General features: G+C 40.6%; 1 protein-coding gene across 1 annotated transcript; it reads right to left on the reverse strand.

Moving 5' to 3' along the window:
* Positions 1-14,614: 14,614 nt before the first annotated feature.
* Positions 14,615-16,079, reverse strand: LOC141590343 (uncharacterized). The gene is made up of 2 exons (XM_074410939.1): positions 15,324-16,079; positions 14,615-15,214 (listed from the first exon to the last, which is right to left on the reverse strand). Exons 1-2 carry the CDS (start codon positions 16,077-16,079, stop codon positions 14,615-14,617), a joined length of 1,356 nt encoding a protein of 451 aa, XP_074267040.1.
* Positions 16,080-18,394: the final 2,315 nt, after the last annotated feature.

The following is an 18,394-nucleotide window of genomic DNA, read 5'->3' on the forward strand; positions in this document are numbered from 1 at the left end:
GACGAAGCATATTACAGAATGCATATTACAGAATAGAGACAAGAGAGTAAGTCCAAGACTATAGGCTCTAATGAAAAATTGCAAGTGTTCAAATTAACTCAGCAAGAAAACCAGCAGAATTAACCATGTTCCTTTAGAGTTATTTCACGGGAATAATCCAAACTAAGCCTCCCTTCTATTAATCCAAACTAGTGTTTAACTCAGAAAAATCTCAACTATTACATCATTTAACTTCACGGAACCCTTGAAAGGAAAACCTATACAACCAGTTCCTTTACTATTATAATCAGAAACAAAGACAACACATCATCTTCAATTCTTTATCCTCTTAATAAAAAACCCTAAATCAATTTCCCTCAAATTGATTTCCTCATAACTATTGAACGAATTGATCATATAACCCCGGAGTTCTGCATTCCAAATTACCCAGTACTGATTTTAGCCTTCAAATGGTTAAACGGTTGATCAATTAATATGAAGGAGAGCAGCCATGTATGAGAATATGGTGGGGTTTGAGGAGAAGCACGAGAATTTAGGACGAGTTGGGGCAGTAAAAAGTGTAAACCTACCTTGATTATCTCCCCTATATTACGCCTAATCCCTCTTTTATCATTTACTCTCTACTACTTATTTATATTTTATTATTGTAGAAAAAAAACGCATTCATTTTTTCATTCACCTGGGGTATCAAAAGAACAAAATAGAAGGTGTAGAAGAGAAAAATAAAAAGGAAATGAGCTGTAATAAGTAGGTGGGAGAATATGGAGGGATTGAAGGGATAAGGTGGACTATGTATTCAAGGTAGTTTTGAATGTTATTAGTGTTGTTGGTGGAAGTTGCAGTGCTAGTGGATTTGTGAGGGATTGAACATGGATTTGAAGGTGGAGGCCAGAATGATGAATAATTGTTCTAAAACCTTAAGCTCATCATCAATTATAGGTTAACAATAATTAATAATCATGGTTGGGACTCAAGTTTAATTTATATATTGTTAAATTTAAATGTTCATGATGCATTTACTCCAAATAAATAAAGGAAGGTATGAGAGGAAATGAAGAAATGAAAAGGAAGAAGAGATGAAGAATAACATGAAACTGTAGAAGGAACAAGACGAAATAGAAAAGGACCCACACCATTACCTGTTGAGAAATTGCCTATATCAGGTCAAATATGGGACGAGTTCAGTGAAAGTTAAATTAGGTAATAGTTGAGATTTTTCTGAGTTAAACACTAGTTTGGATTAATATGATAAGGAGAGGTTTAGTTTGGATTATTCACATGAAATAAACCTATTAAATAAACCTTGCTTAAGAAACCACCACCATAGGAAAATAGCAATAGATGACACAAGTAAACAAGAATGAATGACATTGATCACAAAAAAAAAAAAAAAAAAAAAAAAAAAAAAAAATTGCTTTGACGAATTGAGAATTATTTGATTTATTGTTACCTTATATCCCAAAATTGATTAATTAGAAACTTTGAAACGAAACCAACAATTTAAGTTAGCAAAATATCCACAAAGAAATTTCTGTGATTCAAAATGGAAAAACGTTATCACTGACCAAATTTTTAGACGACAAAATATCACTAAATGAAATGAAAGGGAATAGAAATGCAGTAAATCAATAGCCTGTTTATAATGAGTTGTAAAAGAAAGGGAATTGAAATGCTAATTGTAGAATGTTATTCGTTATGATCTCGTAAAACACTTTACGTCATTTCTACAATTTAAAAATCAACTAGAGCTGCTAAAATTTACTCTAGAAGCAAAATGAGAAGGAAGACCAGCCATCAACAATTTTACTGATCTACCAAATAGCATGAAAAAGAAATGCAGCTTGTGCATATAAGTGAGCTGCTTATTGCCTTATGACTGCGCATTTGTTCGCTGCTTGTGCATATAAGTGAGCACAAGCAGCCACTATAAGTCATTATTGCCTTTTAACTGCGCATTTGTTCGCTACTTGTGCATATAAGTGAGCTGCTTGTGCTATAAGTGAACTTGTTTCACTGCTAGCTCCAAAGCTTAAGCCCCACAAGAGTCACAACTATACAAAATTTGATATACAAAAAATTCGAACATGTGTATAAAGCCTAGCAGTATTGAAAAAAAAAATTGATATACAAAAAATTTAAAATAACTCAACACAAAAGTCTAAAGTAATTAGCCGGGGGCGATTTACTTCTAAGCGGAAATCACATGGTCTGAACATAAACAAACATTTGGAGAGAAAAATTGAAAAGAAGAGAAAAGATTGATACATACCAAGTGTCTGAATAGTCCCGAGCAGCAAACTATCTGAATCTTATCAAGCACCGAACTATCTGAATATGTCGCGAAAGCAATAACTTAATAATCTGCTCATGCTTATAAGAAGAAATAAGCTACATATACATACCCCATGGACATCAGTGAACTTGCTGACCAAAAGATGTAATGATAAAAATTCAGTAAATTTATGACTTCAATTTTGCATGATTCATCCTAATTGATGCGTAAAATAGTAAAAAAGTTGATCTATAAGGGTGTGTTTGGATTGAGTGATTTGGAGGGAAAAGAAAGGGAGGGAGAGTATGGGATTTAAACTCCCTTGTTTGGATAGAAAATAAATGTGGAGGGAAATGGAGGGGGAGAGATTTGGAGGGTTACATTTTTCCTCCTCCAAGGCATATCAAAATCTCTCCACAATAGGCAAGATTTGGAAGGAAATTGTATCCAAACACCCACTCCCCAGTTGCCCTCCCTTTCCCTTACCTCCCTTTCTCTTCCCTCCTTCCCCCTCCCCTCCCTTTCCCTCCACTTTTGCTATCCAAACACAGCCTAAGAGTTTTTGATGCACAAATACAAGACCGAATATGATCGAGTAAGTACTGTTCTACATCGAAGAAGCAGAAGGGTGTCAACCATTTTACAAATTAAAGACAATCACTTTTTAAAGACAATAATATTTGCAAACAAAACTTGGTCTGTTAAATTTATCGAATTAACAACATCAACTCTAACTCAAAACCAATTATCATCTGCAGATGAGAGGAATCAATTGAACAAAGGAGTCCCAAACACACAGGAATTTCAACAACTATACAAAAACATCAACTAATTAAAACTAGGACATGGTCTTGATTTCCAAATTATTCATTATAGCAATAATAATAATAATAATAATCATGATTTCCAATCAGATATGGGTGGCAAATTGAAAATTTATTGTTTCCATTCCTCCGATCGAAATTACTAATTGAAAACGAATGAGAAACAAACAATTATCGAATTGAAAGTTTCGATCGAAATTATCCATATTCCGATTAAATATAAATTACAAGTAATTCAAAATGAATGAGAAAACCGTACCTATGATATGTAATCAGCAGATTGCATCTTTGCGAATTGAAGAAGTAGAACTAATTGGCAGATTTAGTCGTTTTGATGATGATTGAACGAGAAATTTTGAAGGTTAGGGTTTTTGGTTGAAGAAGACAATGAGAGTATACTGGTATTATTTCGTGAATGCGCTGATAGTGTGGATGAATATTAGCAGGATTATTTCGTGAATTTTAGAATTTACGCTCCTTACTAATTGTACTTGGCGGTTTTTCCAAAAAAATAAAATTGGAGGGTTATTTACGCCCACGCTTTAGGAAAGCATCAATACAAAAGCGTCATCAGTGTAAGGGATTTGTAGTAGTGTTGTACATAATTTCTGCCACTTAGATGAGGAAAGTGGCTATTCATTTTTGTAGTTGCATCCATTACTTGTTTTGCGTGCTTAATGCTTGGATGTATCGCCATTTTGGCAAGACCAACCTTGCCTTGCAAGAAGGCACCCTACCTCATGGTTGTCTTGTTCTGAGTTGAAGGGACGGAGTGAGACCCGCTAATTGTCTCACACCGGCTATATTATTAGGATAGTTTAAATAAAGGTCTAGTTCTAGTCACCTTTTTACTCGGGACGAGTAAAGGTTCGGTTTGGGGATATTTGATGCGACTCATATTTGCGCACATTTAGTCCCCTAATTGAACCTATTTTGCATACTATTATAGCATTTCATGGCCATTTTATCCGCCAAATCCTTCCAATTTGGTTTTCCTATTACATTGTATATGTTTTGTAGGAAGGAAGACAATTTGGCGGAATTCCCGTCTCTTATGCATACTTGGAAACTTTTTGACGATATTGGGTGAACGAGTATGGAAAAGAGGCAAGGACAAAGATCAACAAACACAAGAATAAGAAGTATGCGAAAGGAAAAGCAAAAAGCATTCTGAAGGGCAATCCGAGCGTCCTAGCAGGAAGACGCTCGTCACCCCCTCAAAGAATCCGAGCGTCCCGATGGTTGATCCGCTCGTCCCCCTGCCCAGAATCCGAGCGTCCCCCTCCTTGGTGCGAACGGACAGTGACACCTTCAGCACGATATGCTCATCTCCTTGAGGATACTTGCATTTCCCTATTTTAGAACTTAACAAAGACTTGCATATATAGTATACTGGTTTCTACGTACCCTCGTGCACTCGTACCAGTACAGCGCTTACAGCCGCCTCCGTTACTGACAGATACAAGTACAGTGGTTCTCCCTGTTCTGGCTTGGAGAGAAGAGGAGGGGTGCTTAGGTACTTCTTGAGTTCCACAAACGCCTTTTCATACTCCGGCGTCCATTCAAACTTCTGGCTCTTTCTCAGGATGTCATAGAACAGTCGGCACCTGTCTGAGGACCTTGATTTGAACCGGTTTAGGGCAGCTACCCGTCCTATGAGCCTCTGTACGTCCTTTGGCTTCCGAGGAGATTCTATCTAGAGGACTTCTTTAATTTGCTCCGTGCTGGCCTCTATTCCTCTTTGCGTCACCAAGTACCCCAGGAATTCCCCTGAGGAGACTCCAAAAGTGCATTTTAGGGGGTTCAGCTTCATATGGTATTTTCTGAGGATCGAGAAGGTATTTTCCAGGTGAGGCATGTGTTGTACTGCCTTCTCGGATTTGACTACCATATCGTCAATGTAGACTTCCATTGTTCTCCATATCTTCTCCTTGAACATTTTGTTCACTGGGCGCTGATAGGTGGAACCAGAATTTTTGAGGCCAAAAGGCATCACATTGTTGCAGTACAGGCCTCTGTCAGATCTGAAGGTTATTTTCTCCTGATCCTTATGGTCCATTTTTATCTGGTTGTACCCACTCCAGGCTTCAAGGAAGGTAAGTAGCTCATGCCCTGCTGTTGCGTCTACCATGGAATCGATGTGCGGCAGGGGGAACGGGTCTTTTGGGCAAGCTTTGTTAAGATCTGTGAAATCAACACATACTCTCCACTTGTTGTTCTTCTTGGGTACAACCACAACATTCGAGAGCCATTCTGGGTAGTTAACTTCCTTGATCTTACCTGCTACCAGGAGGTTGTCTACCTCCTGGTTTATCACCTCGTTCCTTTCAGGAGCAAATTTCCGCCTTTTCTGCTGAACTGGAGGAAAGCTGGGGTCTACATTTAACTGGTGTATAATTACACTTGGATCTGTGGGGTAACATCCGTATAATACCCTTTAAATTTAGGACTATAACGTAAATTTAACATGCGAATATCGTCATAAAACATAAATACAATAGAGAAACGATAAGGAATAAGAATCAACCTCGGGTCCTTTGATGCACGGCGTAAAGAACAGAAATCAACAGAGATTCCCTCCTAATTGTTGCACCCAAGACCTTGTCCAAGAAATGCCCTTGTGCTAGAACGTGTTCTCCGATTGCCTTGCAATATTGGGAGAACTTGATGTGAGTTTTTCTCGAGATGTGAGATCTCAGTTTCAGAGAGAAAATTTTTCTCCAAAAACCTTAGTTTTCTGTAAATGAAAATCGCTAGGTCAAAAGGAGAGGGAGCCTCTCCTTTTGTTGCCTCGGTCCGCGGGTCATGAGAGGAGGGAGTGGGCTTTCCACTTTCTCCTCATTTAACTCGTGATCCGATTGAACCGACCCCATTCGCTAAAATGTATATGACGCGGTTTTTATTATAAATCGTCATCGGTTATCGGCTATTAATACATCGACTAATAACACGGATTAGTTGAAGTATTAATACATGTCCGACAAAGACAATATTGTATAATTAATATTCAATATACATTTAATTAAATATAAAACGCTTATATTTAATTTTACGAATTAATCGTTAATTCGCCTTAGCCCATAATATTTAATCCGTATTAAATATAATATCTCAACATCACCTTTTGACTAATTACTAGTCAAATAACTCGGACTAACTGGTTAGTCAAATTGGCATCTACATGACTGTATTTTCATACCGTCACATCTCTCAAACGTATCCTATAGGTGTGACTTTTAGGGACCAGTTGATCACCGCCATCTGTATGACAATAACGTCAAACTTATCTAGCAAGCCAACCGTTATTGATAAACGTGGATCAACTGATAATAATACCAAAAGTATGCCCTTTGATCCTTTTAGAGGTTTATAAGTCCTTGCACTAACTGTTAAGGACACCAACCCCAACAAACTCCCACTTGTCCGTACAAGTGTATGTGCAATGACGTTATCCGCACTAACTGGAGGACACAAGCTCCAACAAACTCCCACTTGTCCGTACAAGTGTATGTGCGATAACCGATTCTCATATTCATTTAAAATTTCTCCCACTCAATGTAAAACAATTTGCAGATCTGGATCCACAAAGGTCGTATTTTACAATCGATCCGTATCTAGAGTGGTTTCCCCGACTAGAGAGTAACTCAACCGATAAAACGAATCCGTATCCGAGCATGGCCATGCATTTCGATTCTGACTCCTCGAGTGGCCCTGAGAAATATCGAGTACCTGATAAAGGCTGAATATTTCCTTCAACTCGACTCCTTCCGATCTAAGCACAGCATGAAATGACCCAGAAAAAATCTACTTGGCCCCCCGTTACGGATGACCGTGAGAAAGAAACCAAAGTCACCCAAAATCTGCCTTAGTCTCAAGAGACAGTCGATAGTCAAAAGAATCGACTCTTAGGATCACCATGGAAGTCCTATCCACGACCCGGCAACGAATGTTATAAAACATTTAGGACTCCACGTCGATGTCACAATTGTGTCCTACGAAATATCCGTATAAATCGCCTCTGTGATTGGTCACCAACCAGTTGACTTATGGCTCGTTGAACCCACCATCAACCAACGTCACAAAATAATTGCCGAGTTATCACTCATGTGGGCAATTAAGGACTGAAAAATATAATGTTCGTTCAGTTCACTTTGTGGTGTTCAAAATTTGTCGTACAAATCCACATGAAAAACAAAATATATATAAAGTATCAAAACGATGATGTTGTATAGAGTACAAAAGCGAATGAATCTGATCCATAAAAGAGTACTACAACTTAGGAACACGTTTAATTCCCATGGAATTAACATGCCCTTCATGCTTATCTTGTCGTAATGCTTTAGTGACAGGATCTGCTATGTTATCATCTCACAAATCTTTTCTATCACTACTTCCTTTTGCTCCACGTAATCCCGGATTAGATGAGCTTTCCGTTGTACATGTCTAGACTTGTTGCTAGACTTTGGCTCCTTAGCTTGGAAGATGGCACCACTATTGTCGCAATAGATGGTGATCGGGTCATTCGAACTAGGCACTACGATAGCCCATGTAAGAATTGACGCATCCATATCGCTTCCTTTGTAGCTTCGTACGCGCATAGTACTCGGACTCGGTCGTAGAATCTGCTTTATGTAATTTGTTTCGAACTCTTTCACCGATCGCAACCCATTAAGAGTAAAAACGAATCCGACGAGATTTCGAGTCATCACGATCCGTTTGGAAGCTAGCATCTGCGTAACCGGTTGCGCATAGCTTTTGTTCGCCTCCATAAGTCAATGCCCAATCTTTAGTCCTCCGTAGGTACTTAAGAATGTTCTTGACAGCCAGCCAATGTGGTTCACCTGGATGCTGTTGGAATCGACTTGTCATACTCAATGCATATGCCACGTCCGGACGTGTGCATATCATGGCATACATGATTGATCCTATTGCCGAAGTATAAGGAATCCGTGTCATGCGCTCTTTCTCTTCCGGTGTCTCTGGTGCCTGAGACTTGCTCAAATGCACCCCTGGAGCCATAGGAAGGAACCCCTTCTTGGAGTTAGTCATGCTGAATCTCTCTAGGACTTTGTCTATGTAAGACTCCTGACTGAGAGATAGCATCCGTCGTGATCTATCTCGATAGATACGGATGCCTAGAATTCTTTGCGCCTCACCCAGATCTTTCATCTGGAAATGGATTTTCAACCATACTTTCACCGAAGTTAAGAGAGGTATGTCATTCCCAATCAGGAGTATGTCGTCAACATACAATATTAGGAAAACAATCTTGCTCCCACTCGACTTGATATATAAACATGGTTCCTCGACCGATCGAGTAAATCCATTTTCTTTTATCACTTGGTCGAAGCGATGATTCCAACTCCTTGATGCTTGCTTAAGTCCATAAATGGAACGCTTAAGCTTGCACACTTTCTTAGGATGTTCAGGATCGATGAAACCTTCGGGTTGTACCATGTACAACTCTTCCTCCAAAAAGCCGTTTAAGAAGGCGGTTTTCACGTCCATTTGCCAAATTTCATAGTCATGAAAAGCGGCAATCGCTAAGATAATCCGAATGGAACGCAGCATGACTACGGGTGCAAAAATCTCATCGTAGTGCAAACCTGGCACTTGGGTGAAACCTTTAGCAACTAGTCGTGCTTTGTAGATATCTTGTTGACCTTCCACAGAATGCTTTATCTTGTAAAGCCATTTGCATTGAAGGGGACGAACCTTAGCAGGTAAGTCAACAAGATCCCACACGTTGTTCTCATACATGGAGTCCATCTCGGATTGCATGGCCTCAAGCCATAGCTTTGAGTCAGAACTAGTCATGGCACCTTTATAGGTTGCGGGTTCACTACTCGTTAAGAGTAGAACGTCATCTATGTCATGTTCCTCGACGATACCAATGTATCTGTCCCGAGGAATAGAGACTCTTCCCGACCTCCTAGGTTCCTCGTAAATATTCACCGTAGCGGGATTGAAGGAACAGGTTCCTCCAATGGTTGCTCGGTGTTTGGTTCTGGAATCTCCGACAGGTCGAAGGTTCTATCACTCTTTGCATTCTCGAGAAATTCCTTCTCTAAGAATGTCGCACTAGCCGCAACAAAAACGCGTTGTTCGGTTGGCGAATAGAAGTAATGACCAAGCGTTCCTTTAAGATAACCTATAAAGTATGTCTTGACCGATCGCGGGCCAAGCTTATCCTCGTGTCTCCACTTGACATAAGCCTCGCAGCCCCAAACCCGTATAAAGGACAAGTTAGGGACCGTTCCCTTCCATAGTTCATATGGAGTCTTGTCAACAGCTTTAGACGGACTTCGGTTAAGTATTAGAGCAAATGACATAAGAGCATAACCCCATAACGAGTCGGCAACACGGTGTGACTCATCATGGATCGAACCATATCAAGTAGTGTTCGATTTCTCCGTTCGGACACACCATTCAACCGAGGTGTTCCAGGTGGAGTTAACTCGTAGGGCAATCCCACACTCCTTTAGGTGTTGATCAAACTCGTGAGAAAGATACTCGCCACCACGATCCGAACGCAGTGTTTTAATCTTCCTACCTAATAGGTTCTCACCCTATTCCGTATTCCTTGAATTTCTCAAAGGATTCACTTTTGTGCTTCATTAAGTAGACATAGCCATATCTACTTAAATCGTTCGTGAAAGTGATGAAATACCTATAGCCTTCTCGTGCGGTGATTGACATAGGACCACATACATCCGTGTGTATGAGTCCTAATAGGTCAGCAGCGCGCATTCCAACACCTTTGAAGGAAATCCGAGTCATCTTACCGATGAGACATGATTCACACGTGCCAAATAATTGAAAATCAAAGGCCGAGATAGCTCCATTCTTGATGAGTTGTTTAACGCGTTTCTCATTAATGTGTCCCATACGGCAGTGCCATAGATACGTTTGATCTTTGTCACCAACTTTTAACTTTTTATTCATTACGTGTAATATTTCCGTGGTCTGATCTAAAACATAAATTCCGTTCATGGAGACTGCCTTGTCAGAATCATATCGTGTAATGAGAAAATGCAAGTATTATTTTCTATTACAAATGAAAAACCAAGTTTATCAAGTGCAGAAACTGAAATAATGTTTTTCGAAAGACTAGGTATATAATAGCAGTCATATAATGACAACTCAAATCCGCTAGGAAGCTGGATCACATATGTCCCCTTTGAGATGGCAGCTACTCTTGCTCCATTCCCAACACGCAGGTCCACCTCACCCTTTACGAGGGGTTCGATGTTTCGGAGCCCCTGCACATGATTACACAGATGAGAACCACAACCAGTATCAAGTACCCAAGTTCCGTAACTTGCGTGGTTAATCTCAATCATATGAATAAAAGTAGAAGAAGAGGAAGACATACCAACAGTTTAACACGACCTGCCTTTAAGTCCTCATGATAAACAGGACATGTGCGTCTCCAATGCCCAGTCTTGTGGCAATGATGGCATTCCATGTTTTTATTCTTGCTCTTTGTCGTGCCTGATGAGGTGCTCGACTCACCAGGCCTACTCTTACCTGAACCCGACTTCTTGAACTTCGGTTTACCTACTGCTAGGTTTGCCTGAGCTTTGCCCTTACCTTTCCCTTTGTTGGACACAACGAGAACATCCTGTTTCATGCTCCCACTGAACTTCATGTCCTTCTCGGTCTGTACGAGGAGGGAGTGCAGTTCATGCGGAGTTTTCTTCAAATCATTCATATAGTAATTCGCTCTAAATTGCGAATAACCATCGTGGAGTGAGTGAAGTATGCGGTCGATAACAATGTTCTCGCTGATGTTACAGTTAAAGGTCTCCAGTTTCTCGACATTCTCAATCATGCTGAGAATGTGTGGGCTAACCGGTTGGCCCTTCTGGAGTCTCGCATCAAAGAAGCGAGTGGTATGCTCATAGGTCACGATTCTCGGTGCTCTCGAGAATTCCTTAGTGAGCGTGGTGAAAATCTTGTTTGCACCATGGGCTATGAAGCGCTTCTGCAAATTGGGTTCCATTGCAAAAATGAGTACGTTTTTAATCGCACCCGCTTCCATACAGAAATCATTAAACTTGGTGATTTCAGCAGCTCTAGCCGTGGGACCTGGGTTTGCCGGGATGGGCTCCAAGAGATATTTGAGCTTCCCGTCGCAGCGGGCAGCATTCCGTAATGCCGCCTCCCAGTCCGCGAAGTTTGATCCATCATTCTTCGCCGAGTAGACCGATTCATCCGATTCATGAAGATCCGGCCGGACTCACGGTCCAATGTGGCACTTGGCATTGGGTTTTCGCAGAACCACCATTTGTTATTTAGCAGTTTAAAAGTCGTGATCTACACTGAAAAAGAAAGAAAAACAAAACGAAATAAGCAACTCATCGAGGTGATTTAAGTCTATTTAAAATACATTTTAACATGTAGACTCTCGCACTTGCATAATTGATCTCCCTCAAGAATGATACAAGTGATCCCAAGACTCAATTTCTGTAAATTGATAAGCCAACTGTTTAGCTAATTCTTCCGGAAGAACTCTTGGTCGATAGATTTCCGTAAATCCTATCTATAGTCCACCATAGTCACAGGATCGTACGAGTGACCATAGTGTTGAGATAAAATAGGTCAATCGGTTCCAACTTACCCGACGTAGAAGGGGTCATATTATGCCTACCGACGAAGAAGGGACTCATTGGAGTTTGACCTATAAAGACCGTTCTCAATTTTTGTTTATACGAGGAAGATCCCATCAACTTAATTATAATTCATTTTAAGTGAACGAATAACTAGCGTCTGCGTGAATGAATCAATTTGGGTGATGGCTTAAAAATCGTGTGACATGAGAATGTCAATGAAAACTAACTCGTGACCTCTATATGTGTCAGTTTTCATGCAATAATTAGGTGGTTTGGTTTTTAGGCGGAATATGATGCATATTATCGTTACGAAAAATAAATAAAGGAATGCAATACGTAAATAAATAAAAATTCCTAGTGTGGCCCATCCTAGTAAAATAAAACATAAAACAACTTTGGAATCCACCTTTGGACCCGAGAAGCTTGTCTTGATGTTCCATCTTGATCCAAGTAGCGGGAGTGAGCATCCGGTCTCCATCTTAGGTCTTCTCGAAAATTACAATTTAAAATTACAAATATAAACCTATTTACATTCTAATTAAAAACTGTAATTAAAAGAAATAAAATGGAGATACGAGATCTCAAAATACAACCAAGACCGTGTTCCATCATTACGGTAACACGTTCTACTAAGGCCACACTAAGTTACAACCGTTTGCAAAAATAAATAAATACGTAATAAAAGGCATTCATAAGGATTCAAAATTAACAATAAATAAAAAATGCATCAACTAAAACAAATTCATTCGTGACATAATTCCGTAATTATGTTAAATTTATCCAAACCACCTTTTAATGATTAAAATTCATGTGATAAAACCGCTTCTATCATTTAATTTTAATCCATTACAATCTGTTACTTTAAATACGCTTTAAAATAACTTAATGGTACGTGTGTGAACCGTTTCACAATCATAGCGAGTGTACAATATCCGTATAATGTACATTTTGTAGCCAAAAGAAAATTTAAAGCAAAAGGAATAAATTTTCAAAGTCACAAAAGCAATCCTCGATCCAGGGACACGGGTGCTCGATCGAGAACGAAAGGGCTCGATCGATCAACGCAAGTCGATCGAGAGGGTTGCCAAACAGAAAGTGCTCGATCGACTAAACCGGTGGTCGATCGAGTACCTTTATCAAAATCTACTCGATCGAAATACGAGGACAACTCGATCGAGCAGTAGGGTTTTGAAAGGGGTCGATCGAGTACAACAGGGACTCGATCGAGCAAAAACAAGACAGAAATAGCACTCGATCGAGTAGAAATACGCTCGATCGAATGCAAACATGGCTGAAAATGCAAAACCCTCGTGAAAACAGTTTGTCGAGACAAAATCAATTGCAATTTTGATCAAAAACGCATCAAAACAATTTAACAATTGACAAAACTTGACATGTTGCTATAATCTCCGTATAAAATAACAACATGTAAAAGAACAAATCGAAAAACAACCCAAGACAGCCGTGTAAAACAGCCGCACGGTTTTAACAAAAACGCAACATCCGTGTATACAAGGCACGGATTTCGAGACAAACACAACCGTTTCAAAATCGTTTTATGAAAAACACATAGAAAAATTTACGTGGCCTCGCTCAGAAACCACTTGTGGGGTAACATCCGTATAATACCCTTTAAATTTAGGACTATAACGTAAATTTAACATGCGAATATCGTCATAAAACATAAATACAATAGAGAAACGATAAGGAATAAGAATCAACCTCGGGTCCTTTGATGCACGGCGTAAAGAACAGAAATCAACAGAGATTCCCTCCTAATTGTTGCACCCAAGACCTTGTCCGAGAAATGCCCTTGTGCTAGAACGTGTTCTCCGATTGCCTTGCAATATTGGGAGAACTTGATGTGAGTTTTTCTCGAGATGTGAGATCTCAGTTTCAGAGAGAAAATTTTTCTCCAAAAACCTTAGTTTTCTGTAAATGAAAATCGCTAGGTCAAAAGGAGAGGGAGCCTCTCCTTTTGTTGCCTCGGTCCGCGGGTCATGAGAGGAGGGAGTGGGCTTTCCACTTTCTCCTCATTTAACTCGTGATCCGATTGAACCGACCCCATTCGCTAAAATGTATATGACGCGGTTTTTATTATAAATCGTCATCGGTTATCGGCTATTAATACATCGACTAATAACACGGATTAGTTGAAGTATTAATACATGTCCGACAAAGACAATATTGTATAATTAATATTCAATATACATTTAATTAAATATAAAACGCTTATATTTAATTTTACGAATTAACTGGTTAATTCGCCTTAGCTCATAATATTTAATCCGTATTAAATATAATATCTCAACATCACAGTTTTGACTAATTACTAGTCAAATAACTCGGACTAACTGGTTAGTCAAATTGGCATCTACATGACTGTATTTTCATACCGTCACATCTCTCAAACGTATCCTATAGGTGTGACTTTTAGGGACCAGTTGATCACCGCCATCTGTATGACAATAACGTCAAACTTATCTAGCAAGCCAACCGTTATTGATAAACGTGGATCAACTGATAATAATACCAAAAGTATGCCCTTTGATCCTTTTAGAGGTTTATAAGTCCTTGCACTAACTGTTAAGGACACCAACCCCAACAGGATCTATGCCAATCATGTCGCTATGGGGCCAGGCGAAACAATCCATGTTAGTACGCAGGAATTCAATTATCTGATCACGGATGTTATCTGCACAATCAGCTCCCACCAGCACTGTTCTTGCTGGAAACTGTGGGTCCAGGACTACTTTGTCGAGTTCCTCCTGGGGAGGTGCGATATACTCCCTCTGGACGCACAGTTTCTGTAATTGCTATGCTGGGCTAGCTGCAGTGGGTTTCAGAGTGTTCTCGTAGGAATCCCGAGCGATATTTTGATCTCCCCGTACCTCTTGTACCCCCTATGGTGTAGGAAACTTCAGGATCTGATGGTACGTTGATGGTACCGCTTTCATTTCATGGATCCAAGGCCTGCCAAGTATCACGTTATAAGTTGACGGACCATCAATGACCAAGTACCGTACCTGTTTCTTCATACCCCCTGCAAAGGTAGGAATCGGTATTTCTCCAAAGGATTGTTTAGTTTCTCCGCTGAAGCCTACCAAGGGTACTGCCTTCTGTACCAGGTCTTTCTCGCTGAACCCCATGTTCTTCACGTTTTCCAGCGTTATGAGGTTCACAGAGTTTCCTGTATCTACCAATATCTTTTTAACAAGGCAGTTCCCTATGGAAAGGGTAATGATCAAGGCGTCATGGTGGTGTTCTGCCTCATCGGGTATGTCTGCCTCGTCGAATGAGATTGCTGGTAGATCCTGTCTGCTGACCTTGAGGGAGAACTCTGGTTTATCTCCTTTAGTCTCGGTTGCATGGCGCTTTGATGCTGAATAAGTGAGACCACATATTTCCGATCCTCCTGTGATGACGCTCACGACCTTTGAGTAAGGTGGAGGTGGGGATGGTTGTGCCTGGTCAGCAGTATTGACCTTTCCATATTTCGCTCCCTTGGGGAGCAGGTGATCCAAGCATCCAGCACTGTAGAGGTGCTTTAGTTCCTTTCGTAGTACTACACAGTCTTCTGTATTGTGGTCAATATCGTTGTGGTATTCACACCTTTTGCTGGCATCTCTTCTGTTGTTCTCCCTGGGGGTAGGCTTCTTGGGCCACCTGGCCCTCTGCCCCTGTTCCGTGATTGCCTTCAATACCCCCAACAAGTCCAGTGGTGAACCCATACTCGCTGAGCTTAGGTGGACCCTCGGTGCTTCCCGTTTCTCCTGAGACTTTGTTCACTGTGTTCTTGATGTAGGTTTTGGCTCTTTCGTTCTTCTTCTCCGTTGTGATTTTTCTGTTGGACGACTCTGTTACGTACAGGTCCCTTCTATCCTCATCCTCCTTTAGGCAATAAGTAGGCTCTGCCATTTGCTTGACTTCCTCGAAGGTGGCAGATGAGTGCTTGGTGAGATCCTTGTACAAATCAGAGTCGCGATGTAGTCCCCTTCTGAATGCATTGAATGCTGTTGTAGGGTCGCACCTAGGGATAGATATTTTTTCCACATTGAATCTAGCGAGATAATCCCTGGTGGACTCCTCAAACCTCCGGACTATCCGGTATAGATCACTGGATAATTTTTCTGGCTTGCGACTGCTTGCGAACTGCTGATTAAACACGTTTACCAACCCTGCAAAGTTGGAAATATACTTGTTGGCAAGGTTAACGAACCACTGGAGTGCGGCTCCTGACAAGGTGGAACCGAATCCTTTGCACATACATGCTTCCTTTTCAGGCCTTGTTGCTGTAACTACCATCATTTTCTGTTTGTACTGGTTGATATGCTCGAGCGGATCCTTTGTTCCATTATACAACGTCATTGTTGGCGTGGTGAACCCCTTGGGCATGCTGACAAGGGCAATGCTGTCCACAAAGGGAGAATCCGCATAGCACTCCGGGGTCGCCACCTTCATGGGACGTGGTAACCCTGGGACCTTGCTGAGCAGGGACCTGATATCCTACAACTGTTGTTCTACATGGCTTCCTACCCCCATACCCTGGTTGTGGGGTGCTGAGTAGACCCCATATGGGTTTGGTGTGTTGGAGTTAGTGTCCTCCACAATAGTGCGTTTACATAATAAATCTCATTAAAGGAATATCATCAGCTATTTAATTATTTGATCCTCGTCAGTTGATTAACGTAAATCGATAACGGTTGGCTGACTAGAGTTTGACGTTACTTTCGTGAGACGGCGGTGATCAACTGACCCCTTTCGGTCACACCTAAAGAAACGAACCCCAATTGACAACTAATTAATTGTATGAGATACAATTTATTTAGTCCCTTGATTTATAGACTAAAAGGTTAGTCGATTATTTTTAGAGATATTTCGAGTTGCGAACTCGAGGCGCGGCAGTTATTATTTAATTATGTGATAATTGAATAATAAATTTTGGGAGACGGGTTTTAGTTAATTAATTGTTTATTCACTAAAACTGTACTAATTGATTAATGTGATTAATATTAGTATGTAAATAATATGTGTAGCGGTACATATATATTTACGGAGTGATTTGAACGAATTAATTATGGAAGTATTTAAACATGAAACGATGTTTAAAATAAAATTACATGTATTTGTGCGACAAATATAAGAACCAATATGGATCCGTAAATGGGCAAGTGGACCGTGTAAAATAGAGTTGTGGATGATTAGGAACATAATCATTTCACCTTACTTTATATACTTTCATAAGTTATCTTATTATAATTTTTGCATGTGATGTATGATTGACAAAAAATAAGAAAATCACTCCCTCACTCAATGTAACACCCCCTCATACCAAGGTACCTTACCAAGGACTACCCTAGCATGAAAGGCTGTTACCATCTCGGTTTCCCGAGGTTAGTATATCAAAGTTACAATTTCCAAACATCATTTATTTAAGTATAAAGAATTAGCGAATACATTATCTTAAACCAATACAAACTAAAAGTGTAAGAACTTCAATACAACTGAAATCATAGACGGCTAAACTCGTAACGGCGGAAGCTAGACTCGAAGTGATGTCTCCCCATGTCTGTCCCATAACTAAACATCTGCATTACCTGTCATATCTGCTCACCATCCCCGAATGGATCACCGCAGGTTTTACAAAACAACAACACGGGGTCAGTTACCGCATAATTCAAATAAGACAAACAAATAATGTAACCGACTGATCATCCTCCATCACCGGTCTCCCGATTTCACACATTAACCGACTACACACCGAAGTGTGTAGCCCTGCCAGATTACCCATCGCAACAGGTAATCCTCGCCGCCAGTGGGTGACCGCAGCCCATCCCCACCTAGTCCAGCTCATCAACGAGCGACTAACAATCCCTGTCCCTTAATGTGCACATCCCCTCCCGTGACGGGTTCCACGGAGGGCGAACTAGGGTGTGAAGCCACTCCCGCAAGTGACTCCACCACAATCATACATACCACAGCATCACAGCTGTCACAACACCACTTCCGTCACAACACAAGCACATCACCACCGTCACCACAACACCAACACTCCGATGATCAGCAGACAACAATCATACACAACACAACAAATATCTCAAATCAATTACACAAGAACTGAGTAGGAAACCCTACCTTTTCGCAATCCGCTTACGCTGCAATCAACCATACAAATGCATAACGAATATCATATTGTCACCAACAGTAGAATAAGAAACTACACGCAAGGATTACGACGATTTGCACACACAACGAGATTAGAGGATGATTAGGGAGTGATTAGGGAGAGATCGTAGAAATGATAAAGCTTTCCAATGATATTAGAAACTGACGCGGAAATATAAAATACCCTAAACATTCCCTAATCAAACCGTCGAAATAACACTCCGCCAAACCGGACACTCGGTCGAGTAAGTGTATACTCGGCCGAGTGTCCCATACTCGGTCGAGTGTTCACTTTACTCGGCCGAGTGTTCCTCGGCGAACCAAAACAACACACAACCTCAAAGACTACTCGGCCGAGTAGGCTCTACTCGGTCGAGTAGTCACCAAGGAAAATCCGTAGTGTTACAATCTTCCCCCCTTAAAAAGAACTTCGTCCCGAAGTTCACACTCTACTATAAAACAAAACACAACACTACGCCACAAGACTATACCAACCACATATAACAACACCAAGGAAC

The sequence above is a fragment of the Silene latifolia genome, chromosome 7 (genome assembly GCF_048544455.1).
Source record: "Silene latifolia isolate original U9 population chromosome 7, ASM4854445v1, whole genome shotgun sequence".
NCBI classification, from domain to species: Eukaryota; Viridiplantae; Streptophyta; class Magnoliopsida; order Caryophyllales; family Caryophyllaceae; genus Silene; species Silene latifolia.

Coding starts and splice junctions, on each gene's coding strand:
- LOC141590343 (XM_074410939.1), bottom strand. CDS start 16,079: ATGACGTTGTATAATGGAACAAAGGATCCGCTCGAGCATATCAACCAG. Junction 15,215..15,323: donor AGAAGAGATGCCAGCAAAAG/GTGTGAATACCA, acceptor CTGCTCCCCAAG/GGAGCGAAATATGGAAAGGT.